Raw genomic sequence first — 11,977 nt, 5'->3', positions numbered from 1 at the left:
AACTCACCGCAGTCAGGAGGGGCGGGGCATGGCTACAATTGTATAGGATATGTTCGGATCTGCTCAGAGTTTTTGTTTAGAAAATTCAGCCGCAGTTTACAGACTCCTCATTATGTGCTCAGCTTGCATTGTAATTCATCAACTGTCCCTTCCCTTAGAAATCATCAGACATTTAACAAAAAAAATGTTATCTACTTTGTGAACAAAACAATATATTTAAACAAATGAATCCATAACAAATGAATGGTTACAAATTTAATTGATCACAAATTGTATTTAGTAAGCGGCCACGGTCTGGTCCAGCCAGGATCTGAGAGCGGTGATGCGGGAGTAGACCACAGGGCTATATACAGAGCAGGGATAACTTCCCCAGGACACGATACCGGCCAGGGTCCAGGCTCCGTTCCTCTGGCACACAAGGGGTCCACCAGCGTCACCCTAAAAAGAAGAGAGAAGATGTCACAAAAGATGTCCCACTTTTTTTTAAATTTTCTGGTTATTGGAGTTTTTCAAGGGTACAATACACAGAAACCAACAATAAAAAAAAAACAAAAAAAAAAAAGCATTACCAGCCAACGCAAGGGCCAAAGAGTACACTTCACTCTAAGTGCATTGGCAATTGAGTTATAAAGGCGTGGCTCGCACTCAAGAAAGATGACAATAAAACGGGCTGACATTACTCAGTGCAGATGGGTAACCCCAGACAAAGGAAGGAGCCACATTCAGGGCCAATAGGCATGAGAACAGATGGCTAACAAGAGACCCCAGATGACATCAGATATAGAGGCGGTAGAAGGGTCTACCAACCACTTCAACCACTTTGATCAGACTCTGCTATATTTCTTCGGGCATCCACTATGGATGTAGATGTCTTTTTACAGCTTTTACCAAGTGTTTCTAAAAATAAAGTGAGGGAGGAGTTGCTTTCTTCCAGGACATAGCAATGGCTTTCCTGGCATGGAAAAGGAGGTGACCAATCATAGTTCTTTCTGCTACAGTAGAAACCAGCTTGTCCACCAACACCAGCAAGCAGAGCCTTGTAGAAGGTATCAAGGAGGTATGCTTTGGTCTTAATACCAGAGATCACCTGCCCCCAGCTCGTCCACCAACACCAGCAAGCAGAGCCTTGTAGAAGGTATCAAGGAGGTATGCTTTGGTCTTAATACCAGAGATCACCTGCCCCCAGCTCGTCCACCAACACCAGCAAGCAGAGCCTTGTAGAAGGTATCAAGGAGGTATGCTTTGGTCTTAATACCAGAGATCAACTGCCCCCAGTAGTTGGTGACCAAAGAACATGCCTAGAAAATATGAGAAAAAACTCCATTAAAGTGAGCACACTGCCACCACTCTTGTGAGACCGAGGGGTCCATTTTATGAACTTTATACAAGGTGAAGTAGGTTCTGTGGACAATTTTAAATTGGATGAGCCTGTTTCTTAAGGAGACGAGGTAATGAAAAGGAAAATTCCATATTTTCTCCCAGTCTTCGCTATCCAAGTCTGGGATGTCCTGCAGCCACCTCTGCCTGAGGGTAGAGAGGTCCTGAAGGGAGACCATGAGTTCGTTGTATAGTAGAAATGTGGGTTTTTTAGAGCATTCTGTCCGATGTGTTCCAAATCAGATTGTACCCACCTTAAGGAACCCTATAGGAATTGGCTACTAAAAGAATGGGGCAACTGTAAGTATCTGAAGAAATAAGAGGCAGGGACATTACAACCTGTGGAGAGGCAAAGGCCACAGGGAACAATTGTCAATAATTTAAATTTTCTATCTGGATGTTGCCTGTGGTTCAGGCAACATATAGAGTTGGGGCAGAGTTGTATTGAGCAATAGTGGAATGCTTGGGGAGACAGCAGTATGTGGGAAACCCTCACAGACTATGAATGTTTATCAAGCTTTGTAGGTGGTAACCATGTAAGGGGTCAAGGGATATGGAAAGTGTAACTCTTGTTATCTAAAAGCCAGCCAAGGGCAACAGTGTCTAGTAAAGAGGACAGTCCTGACAACCCAACATTTGATGGGAGGGAAGACGTGTAGCGTTTATCATAATAAAGTCTGAACTTCTCCAGTATACTATCCAAAAACGTAACCACATCTCCAGTGAGAGACTTCATTTTTCTCCCTTATGTATGGATTCTGATTCCACAGCTGAGTAATGGTGGCTAATAGAAATTCAAAGGCCATCGTACCTGACAGGAGGAGACGCCGGAGGCACCAGCACAGATCATGGTGGGTTGGATTCTGGATCCCCAGTATCTCTGGCAGTCAGTGATGGCCAGAAGAGGAAGCGATGCCTGCTGGAGCTTAGTTGAACCATTTTGTACTGAAAGACGGAAAAGTGAGAATGAAAAATTATGAAAAATGTGTAGCAGCTTTATCATCACAGCAGTTCCTTGGGGGCATATTGAACTCTCAACTCCCCAACATCTAACCTCTACAATCCCTGGCTTTATTCATTCTTTGCATTCTCTAGAGGAGCAGAGAATGGTCATTCTTGGACCTATTTGTATGCCAAAAAGGTCAAAATGAAAGCTTGTGATGTCTACAACAAACAATCAGGCTATCACATTATATACACTCCATTATGTCAAATGTCATTACAATCTCAAAAAAAAAAACCGCCAAGCACCTAATTCATACGAAACTAAGCAGAGGTCACGTGACCACACATACTTCCTTCTAAGCTCTCTTCTGGTGCATACGGTGAAGGGTTGGATTACAGCTGAAGGTCCCAGCCATTGACTTGAATAGGCTGTGATTGGCTATTGATTGTCCACTCCCCTGCATGCATACAAATCCTAGCTGCTTTTATGGCACACCTCCCACCAGGAGACACTATCAATCGAGCCTGAATACGGCTGGGTGGGGGTCAGCTTGTGATGTCACAGACTGACCACTAAACTACAGGCACGCTGCTCCCTACTTAATGTGGTCAGTATGCAGCAGGAAGCCCTGAAATCAATAGAAGATTGGCAGGATTGCCAAATATTTACAGTGCATGGACAGCTTTTATATAAAAAGGAATAGAAAAGGTTTACTATAGGGGACACAATGTAGTAACTTTATGTACATTTTAATATTTCATCTTTGGTCTGTATGGGCATTTTTAGGTTCTGTGTGTTTTTAACCCAAATGCATTGTGCCTAATCTAATTCCCTTACTGGCGCCATTGGTTTGTCCCCATCCGGTGGTGACGCATCTTTCTCCTGCATTGAAGACCTCATTGACGGAAGCAAGACATACGGGGGATATGCGGTCCGTGAAGGTGGTGGGACTGGAAAGCTTGATCAGGGAGATGTCATAGGCGATGGTCACAGAGTTGAACTGGGGATGTCTGAGGACCTGAGAAAAGTTATGTTAGAATAGAATTCACTTCCTAGAAATGTAGGGGAATCCAACCAGATAAATCCAACAAATCCAACCAGATAAATCCAACAAATCCAACCAGTCTTCATACACAGACCCGGCAGTTTTTATATTTTGTCCATAATAGATGACAGAATGTAACTTTCTGGAAAAAAACAAATGACTGTTTAGGGCTCATAATCACTTTATTGAAAAAGAACTTACTCTGCTGATACTAATTCTCTGGACGGCTTCAGTCGTGGAGGAGCGGTCAAAGGCACCCAGGACCACAATGTGGGAAGTTCTGGATGGAAGAGAGAAACGGTCATTACTTCCCTAACATCTGATTTGATGTTTCAGATGTCAGCTCTAATATTTAATCTCAGAATTCTTCATAGACAAGGAAAGTTCCTGTCACTTTCTAAATTGACAGGAATATCTTTAGATGTATACATTGACTGCAGACGGGTGCAGCCCCATGTCAAAGGTAGACATTGCCTTTCTTGTCCTGAAGGGTAATGATTTTGTTACTTTCAGGCCCCACCACTATTATCTGTCTGGATATCCTATCTAATTACTTGGAAATCCCAATTCTCTACAAGCCTATGGTGTACAAGGAATGAACTAGCTAACTGTATGAAAGTTGTATCTGTGCCCTAAACCAACTGCTTGAAAAGACAGATGGATAAATGGCTCTATATTTAGGATGTATCCGGTCTATAAACCAGAGGCTCTGGATGTACAGTTGGATAAATGGCTCTATATTTAGGATGTATCCGGTCTATAAACCAGAGGCTCTGGGTGTACAGTTGGATAAATGGCTCTATATTTAGGGTGTATCCGGTCTATAAATCAGAGGCTCCGGATGTACAGTTGGATAAATGGCTCTATATTTAGGGTGTATCCGGTCTATAAACCAGAGGCTCTGGATGTATAGTTGGATGAATGGCTCTATATTTAGGATGTATCCGGTCTATAAACCAGAGGATCTGGGTGTACAGTTGGATAAATGGTTCTATATTTAGGATGTATCCGGTCTATAAACCAGAGGCTCTGGGTGTACAGTTGGATAAATGGCTCTATATTTAGGATGTATCCGGTCTATAAACCAGAGGCTCTGGATGGACAGTTGGATAATGGCTCTATATTTAGGATGTATCCGGTCTATAAACCAGAGGCTCTGGATGGACAGTTGGATAATGGCTCTATATTTAGGATGTATCCGGTCTATAAACCAGAGGCTCTGGATGGACAGTTGGATAAATGGCTCTATATTTAGGACGTATCCGGTCTATAAACCAGAGGATCTGGGCGTACAGTTGGATAAATGGCTCTATATTTAGGATGTATCCGGTCTATAAACCAGAGGCTCTGGGTGTACAGTTGGATAAATGGCTCTATATTTAGGACGTATCCGGTCTATAAACCAGAGGATCTGGGCGTACAGTTGGATAAATGGCTCTATATTTAGGATGTATCCGGTCTATAAACCAGAGGCTCTGGGTGTACAGTTGGATAAATGGCTCTATATTTAGGACGTATCCGGTCTATAAACCAGAGGCTCTGGGTGTACAGTTGGATAAATGGCTCTATATTTAGGACGTATCCGGTCTATAAACCAGAGGCTCTGGGTGTACAGTTGGATAAATGGTTCTATATTTAGGATGTATCCGGTCTATAAACCAGAGGCTCTGGGTGTACAGTTGGATGAATGGCTCTATATTTAGGATGTATCCGATCTATAAACCAGAGGCTCTGGGTGTACAGATGACCGGTGAAGCATTGCAGTGATCGCTGACTTTGTAGTCGAATATTATCATATAAGACTCACGTGATTCCGCAGTTGGCAGCAGTGACAACCCAGAGACTGTTGATGAGGGAGCCGCCACAGAAGAGGTAACCATAGCTGTCCTGTGGAAGAAGAGTCATCAGATTATAGCTTTATCTTCTGATAATTGTACCTTCTGCAGGAAGTAAGGCCTCGCTCAGACCATATCATTGCTGTTTCTGTTTTTATCGCACAGCACGGTGCCTATCGGGTTATTTTTGGCTGTTTGTATTCTAGAGACACAACAGAAAATTCAAGGAAATCTCTTCAAAGTGAGCAGAAATTCCCATCCTATAGAGTTGTCATGGGAATAGTTGTCTCCATCAGAGGATTTTCCCTCCTTGTGGTGACAACTCAGAATATTTGGATTTCTTCTCACTGTCTCAATGACTCAATGTTCAAAAGGTATTGCAGTAAAAAAAAAAACTCCATTTCAAATGTAAAAAAGTAGCCTAAACATTTTTAAATGTATCTAAAATTGGGAGGCCAAAGCTTTGTTCAGATGAGCCCTGGGGGGCAAACTGAAAACGTTGGAGAATTTGAAGGTCACATCAAACGTGCTTCTCAGATACTTGCTGTAGTAATGACTTAATGTCACGCTCTCCTATTTCTGTAATATGTCCTACTGGCAACGAGGAACAAGGAAGATGTTTTGGCTGTACCTGCAGAGACTATATGTGATCCATAAATCAAAGGATCTGGATGGGCAAAGCTCTCTCACGTTCCTCTCTCACATTGTAATATAAGGTTCAGGACCAGAATAAGAAGGAAGAACGTTTTGGTGGTACCTGCAGAGACACCTGCCATGGCCAAGATCCAGATACGGCGTCCTCACCATTCAGAATCCTTGCATAGCCGGACATAACGGGCTTGATGGCGGGAACACCGCAGCCTGAAGAAAACACATATATATATATACAATACGTATAATACAATACAATCACGTCTGTATCCTGTCTACTTACACACATATATATATATACAATACAATCACGTCTGTGTCCTGTCTACTTACACATATATATATATATACCATACAATCACGTCTGTATCATGTCTACTTACACACATATATATATATATATACAATACAATCACGTCTGTATCCTGTCTACTTACACACACATATATATATATATACAATACAATCACGTCTGTATCATGTCTACTTACACACACATATATATATATATACAATACAATCATGTCTGTATCATGTCTACTTACACACATAATGTGCTTTTCAACTCTAGGAAATACCCAAAACTGTATTTAATGATTAAAAAACATTCTACATTCTCACATGTCTTTGATAGAAACAGATGGATCACCTCGGCTCTACATGCACTCTATGAAGATGTGTAGAACTTTATCAGTAACATACGTGCACACATGGACAGTGCTATGAATTGTTATATGTTACAATGAGATGCAAACATACAGTACATGTACTCACCATCAGCTGCACTGAGCATGGCCAGGCAGGACAGGAACCACAGGATCGCCATTCTTGGTGGTGTTGATGATGGTGACATCTGCCCAGCTTTTATACCTTCTATCAGCCAATCAGGGAAGAGTTGTAGACCTATGACAAGGACTATGTCAGACCCCCTTATCAGGATACCTTGGCCTAGAGAAAAGATATGAGGACACAGGTGTTCCAGGAGAACGGCACTTCACTCTTCATTAACTCGAAAGTAAATAAATAGTACGTGACCCATGTAACATAGGATCCATAGTCCGTGTCCCATGTAACACAGAATCCATAGTCCGTGTCCCATGTAACATAGTATCCATAGTCCATGTCCCATGTAACACAGTATCCATAGTATGTGACCCATGTAACACAGCATCCATAGTCCGTGTCCCATGTAACACAGTATCCATAGTCCATGTCCCACGTAACACAGTATCCATAGTATGTGACCCATGTAACACAGTATCCATAGTCCATGTCCCATGTAACACAGTATCCATAGTCCGTGTCCCATGTAACACAGCATCCATAGTCCATGTCCCATGTAACAAAGCATCCATAGTCCATGTCCCATGTAACACAGTATCCATAGTACGTGACCCATGTAACACAGTATCCATAGTACGTGACCCATGTAACACAGCATCCATAGTCCGTGTCCCATGTAACACAGCATCCATAGTCCGTGTCCCATGTAACACAGTATCCATAGTATGTGACCCATGTAACACTGCATCCATAGTCCATGTCCCATGTAATACAGTATCCATTGTATGTGACCCATGTAAAACAATATCCATAGTCCGTGACCCATGTAACACAGCACGCTACTTTCACCACATGTAGCACTGCCCACTCAGGGGATGCTGAGTAATTTTGGGGTACCCTGTCTTGCCTGACCCCGCTCTGAAAGCCCAACCCCTGCTGACACCACCTAAAACCCCTGGCCAGACGAACCCTCCGACTGCAACCATATAATAGACTCACGCATAGTTTTGAGTGAAATTATATTTTGTATTAAGGCCATATGAATATGTGCATGAAATAACAGTCATCGCTCTTAACCTCTTGAACGCAAATGTGCGGCCTCCTGGAGTCTGGGCCTAGACGCCGAGTGGCCGCACATTTGCGTCCTATTAAAAAAAACATATGTGCTGAGAGCGCGCATCCTGCGTGCTCCCAGCACACATGTCCGGTACTCAGGGAAAAGTCCCAATCTCCTCTTTCGATCAGGACCTTTCCCGATCATGTGACCACCGTGACAGTGTGTCACGGCGGTCACATGACCCTAAACCCCGCCCCCCCCTCCTGGCTTCTGAAAGCCGGTGCCAAGGGGTTAATAACTTCAAATAAGGGTCACAACGCAGCACAAGCTCAATCAGTCCTAGGTGTCCTGCAATTCAAAATGTAAATGGTAGCCTCAATCCTGGGATATTTCTTCCCCTTTGAGCAAAGGGCATCCTTGGGGATTTCAACATCCCTGTCAACCTCGACAACCCGGACACATCCCATCTCCTCCACTTAACCTCCTCCTTTGCACTTGCACAGTGCATACAATCCACCACCCACTCCAACGGAAATATTCTTGATCTTGTCTTCTCCAACCGTTGCGCTCCCAACAACCTCACTAACACCCCCTTCCCTCTCTCTGACCACAACCTGATCACCTTCTCTATCTCCTCGTCCTCCAATGCCCACCCCTCCAAATGTCACACTACTACCAGCCGTAACCTCCGCAACCTTAACCCTGCCCCCCTCCACTCTGCAGCTGATCAACTCCATGACAGCATCCTCCCCCTGTCCTGCCCCGACTTGGCTATGACCGCCTACAACAATGCGCTCTCAACAGTCCTTGACTCACTAGCGCCTTTAACCACACGCAACATCAGACTCCGACCGCTCCAGCCCTGGCAGACTGATCACACCAAAACCCTCAAACGACACAGTCGTGCCCTGGAGCGACTATGGCGCAAAACCAAATCCCAACAAGCCTTCACCTGCTACAAATCTGCCTTCCACACCTACACCTCCTCCCTCCACACAGCCAAACAAGCCTACTTCCTGACCCTCATCAAGGCCCTCTCCTCCAATCCTCGCCGACCCTTTTCCGCCTTCAACTCTCTACTCTCGCCACCCCCACCTCCACCCAGCACCTCACTCACCGCCCTCGAGATTGCTAATCACTTCAAAAACAAGATTGACACAATTCGCAAGGACATTGCCGCAACTCACATGCCCTCTCAACCCGTCCCCTCTCACACAGCTACCCCCTCATCCCCCCTCCCCCTCGACATAACCCGCAGGGACTTCGTCACTGCTCAAACTCCCTCCAACCCCCTTCCCCCTCACTCAGCTACCCCCTCATCACCCCTTTCCCACAGCCCCACCACTGCTCTGACCTCCACTCCCACCCCACCTTACATTCCTCATACTGAAGCCCCCCCAACACTCCGCACCTTTGACCTTACTACCATCGAGGAAGTCTCCAAGATCCTCTCTGATGCCCGCCTCACCACCTGCCCCCTCGACCCTATCCCCTCACAATTCCTATGACCTCCTTCCCCCTCCATCCTACGCTCCCTCACCCACATCTTCAATCTCTCCCTCTCCTCCGGCACTTTCCCCTCCCCACTGAAGCATGCACACATCACCCCCATACTTAAAAAGCCCTCCCTGGACCCGAACAACCTCAGACCCATCTCCCTGCTCCCCTTTAAATCTAAACTCCTCGAGCGCCTCGTCTACACTCGCCTATGCTCTCACCTCAACGACAACCACCTCCTCGATCCCCTACAGTCCGGCTTCCATCCCCTACACTCCACCGAAACCGCCTTACTCAAACTCTCCAACGACCTTCTAACCGCCAAAGCTAATGGCCACTATTCAGTGCTCCTACTCCTTGACCTCTCCGCGGCCTTCAACACAGTCCACCACCCCCTCCTCCTCAAAAAACTACACTCCCTCGGCCTCAGAGATTCTGCTCTCTCCTGGATCTCATCCTACCTGTCTTTCAGCATTACCTATAATGCTACCACCTCCCCCTCACTCCCCATTTCTGTTGGGGTCCCTCAAGGCTCTGTCCTTGGGCCCCTTCTCTTCTCCATCTACACCTCCTCCCTTGGCCAACTCATACATTCTCACGACTTCAACTACCACCTCTATGCCAACGACACACAAATCTATCTCTCAACCCCCACCTCACCCCCTCGGTCTCCTCCCGAATCACACACCTACTGAGCGACATTTCAGACTGGATGTCGCTCCACTTTCCTTAAACTGAACCTCTCCAAAACCGAGTTTCTTGTCTTCCCCCCAGCCCGGACCCCACCCCCCACTGACTTCTCCATCATGTCCAACAACGCCACCATCAAACCCGCCCCGCAGGCCAGAGTACTTGGTGTCATTCTGGACTCCAACCTATCCTTCCAGCCCCAAGTCCAATCTTTAACAAACCAACATCGCCAAAATCCGCACGTTCCTAACCCCAGAAACCACTAAACAGCTCATCCACTCCCTCATCATATCACGACTCGACTACTGCAACTCCCTCCTCACTGGCCTGCCTCGCCGCTGGCTATCCCCGCTTCAGTCCATCCTGAATACGGCTGCCAGACTCATTCACCTTTCCAACCGCTCCGTCTCCGCCACCCCCTCTGCCAATCCCTCCACTGGCCTCCACTCAGTGTCCTCCACCCCCCTCTGCCAATCCCTCCACTGGCCTCCACTCAGTGTCCTCCACCCCCCTCTGCCAATCCCTCCACTGGCCTCCACTCAGTGTCCTCCACCCCCCTCTGCCAATCCCTCCACTGGCTTCCTATTGCGCAACGGATCAAATTCAAAATCCTAACACTGACGTACAAAGCCGTCCACCATACTGCCCCGAACTACATCACTGACCTAATATCCAAGTACCACCCAACACGCACACTCCGCTCCTCACAAGACCTCCTTCTCTCTAGTTCCCTGGTCTCCTCCTCCCATGCCCGCCTCCAGGACTTCTCCAGGGTGTCACCCATCCTCTGGAACTCCCTGCCCCAACCCATCAGATTATCACTTACTCTCCTCTCCTTTAGGCGCACCCTGAAAACCCATCTCTTCAGGGAAGCCTACCCCACCCCCTGCTAACTTTACCGACCTCCTCCACTCCTCCTACCACCCCATCCCCCACAGCTATCTCCTCCTGTGCCATCATCCCCTCCCTCCTAGATTGTAAGCTCCAAGGATCAGGGCCCTCGATCCCCTCATGTATCACATTGTATTGGTATTGTTCTGTCACATGTTCTGTCCCCCTCTGTAATGTACAGCGCTGAGCGAACTATTGGCGCTTTATAAATACTGTATAATAATAATAATAATAATAGTGAATGCGGGGTCCGGGGAGAGCGGATATAGTGAATGCGGGGTCCTGGGAGAGCGGATATAGTGAATGCGGGGTCCGGGGAGAGCGGATATAGTGAATGCGGGGTCCGGGGAGAGCGGATATAGTGAATGCGGGGTCCGGGGAGAGCGGATATAGGTAATGCGGGGTCCGGGGAGAGCGGATATAGGGAATGCGGGGTCCGGGGAGAGCGGATATAGTGAATGCGGGGTCCGGGGAGAGCGGATATAGGGAATGCGGGGTCCAGGGAGAGCGGATATAGGGAATGCGGGGTCCGGGGAGAGCGGATATAGGGAATGCGGGGTCCGGGGAGATCGGATATAAGGAATGCGGGGTCCGGGGAGAGCGGATATAGTGAATGCGGGGTCCGGGGAGAGCGGATATAGAGAATGCGGGGTCCGGGGAGAGCGGATATAGTGAATGCGGGGTCCGGGGAGAGCGGATATAGTGAATGCGGGGTCCGGGGAGAGCGGATATAGTGAATGCAGGGTTCGGGGAGAGCGGATATAGTGAATGCGGGGTTCGGGGAGAGCGGATATAGTGAATGCGGGGTCCGGGGAGAGCGGATATAGTGAATGCGGGGTCCGGGGAGAGCGGATATAGTGAATGCGGGGTCCGGGGAGAGCGGATATAGTGAATGCGGGGTCCGGGGAGAGCGGATATAGTGAATGCAGGGTTCGGGGAGAGAGGATATAGTGAATGCGGGGTCCGGGGAGAGCGGATATAGTGAATGCGGGGTCCGGGGAGAGCGGATATAGGGAATGCGGGGTCCGGGGAGAGAGGATATAGTGAACGTGGGGTCCGGGGAGAGCGGATATAGTGAATGCGGGGTCCGGGGAGAGAGGATATAGTGAATGCGGGGTCCGGGGAGAGCGGATATAGTAAATGCGGGGTCCGGGGAGAGCGGATATAGTGAATGCGGGGTCCGGGGAGAGCGGATATAGTGAATG

General features: G+C 47.3%; 1 protein-coding gene across 1 annotated transcript; it reads right to left on the bottom strand.

Moving 5' to 3' along the window:
* Positions 1 to 229: 229 nt before the first annotated feature.
* LOC149440536 (chymotrypsinogen A-like) lies at positions 230 to 6,680 on the bottom strand. The gene is made up of 7 exons (XM_089658494.1): positions 6,629 to 6,680; positions 5,961 to 6,064; positions 5,176 to 5,255; positions 3,570 to 3,648; positions 3,161 to 3,341; positions 2,189 to 2,322; positions 230 to 438 (listed from the first exon to the last, which is right to left on the bottom strand). Exons 1-7 carry the CDS (start codon positions 6,678 to 6,680, stop codon positions 277 to 279), a joined length of 792 nt encoding a protein of 263 aa, XP_089514620.1. The 3' UTR covers positions 230 to 276.
* Between the last annotated feature and the right edge of the window lie 5,297 nt (positions 6,681 to 11,977).

The sequence above is a fragment of the Staurois parvus genome, unplaced genomic scaffold, assembly GCF_062004578.1.
Source record: "Staurois parvus isolate SC_StPar_1 unplaced genomic scaffold, SC_StPar_1.0 ptg001076l, whole genome shotgun sequence".
Lineage (NCBI taxonomy): Eukaryota > Metazoa > Chordata > Amphibia > Anura > Ranidae > Staurois > Staurois parvus.
This window is presented reverse-complemented; position numbering and strand designations above follow the sequence as displayed.

What these genes read in the sequence shown, in the direction of transcription:
- LOC149440536 (XM_089658494.1), bottom strand. Translation starts at nt 6,680, where the DNA reads ATGGCGATCCTGTGGTTCCTGTCCTGCCTGGCCATGCTCAGTGCAGCT. An exon ending in CATGCTCAGTGCAGCTGATG is followed by an intron (nt 6,065 to 6,628) that starts GTGAGTACATGT and finishes TGTTTTCTTCAG; the next exon opens with GCTGCGGTGTTCCCGCCATC. An exon ending in GGGACAAACCAATGGCGCCA is followed by an intron (nt 2,323 to 3,160) that starts GTAAGGGAATTA and finishes TCCGTCTTTCAG; the next exon opens with TACAAAATGGTTCAACTAAG.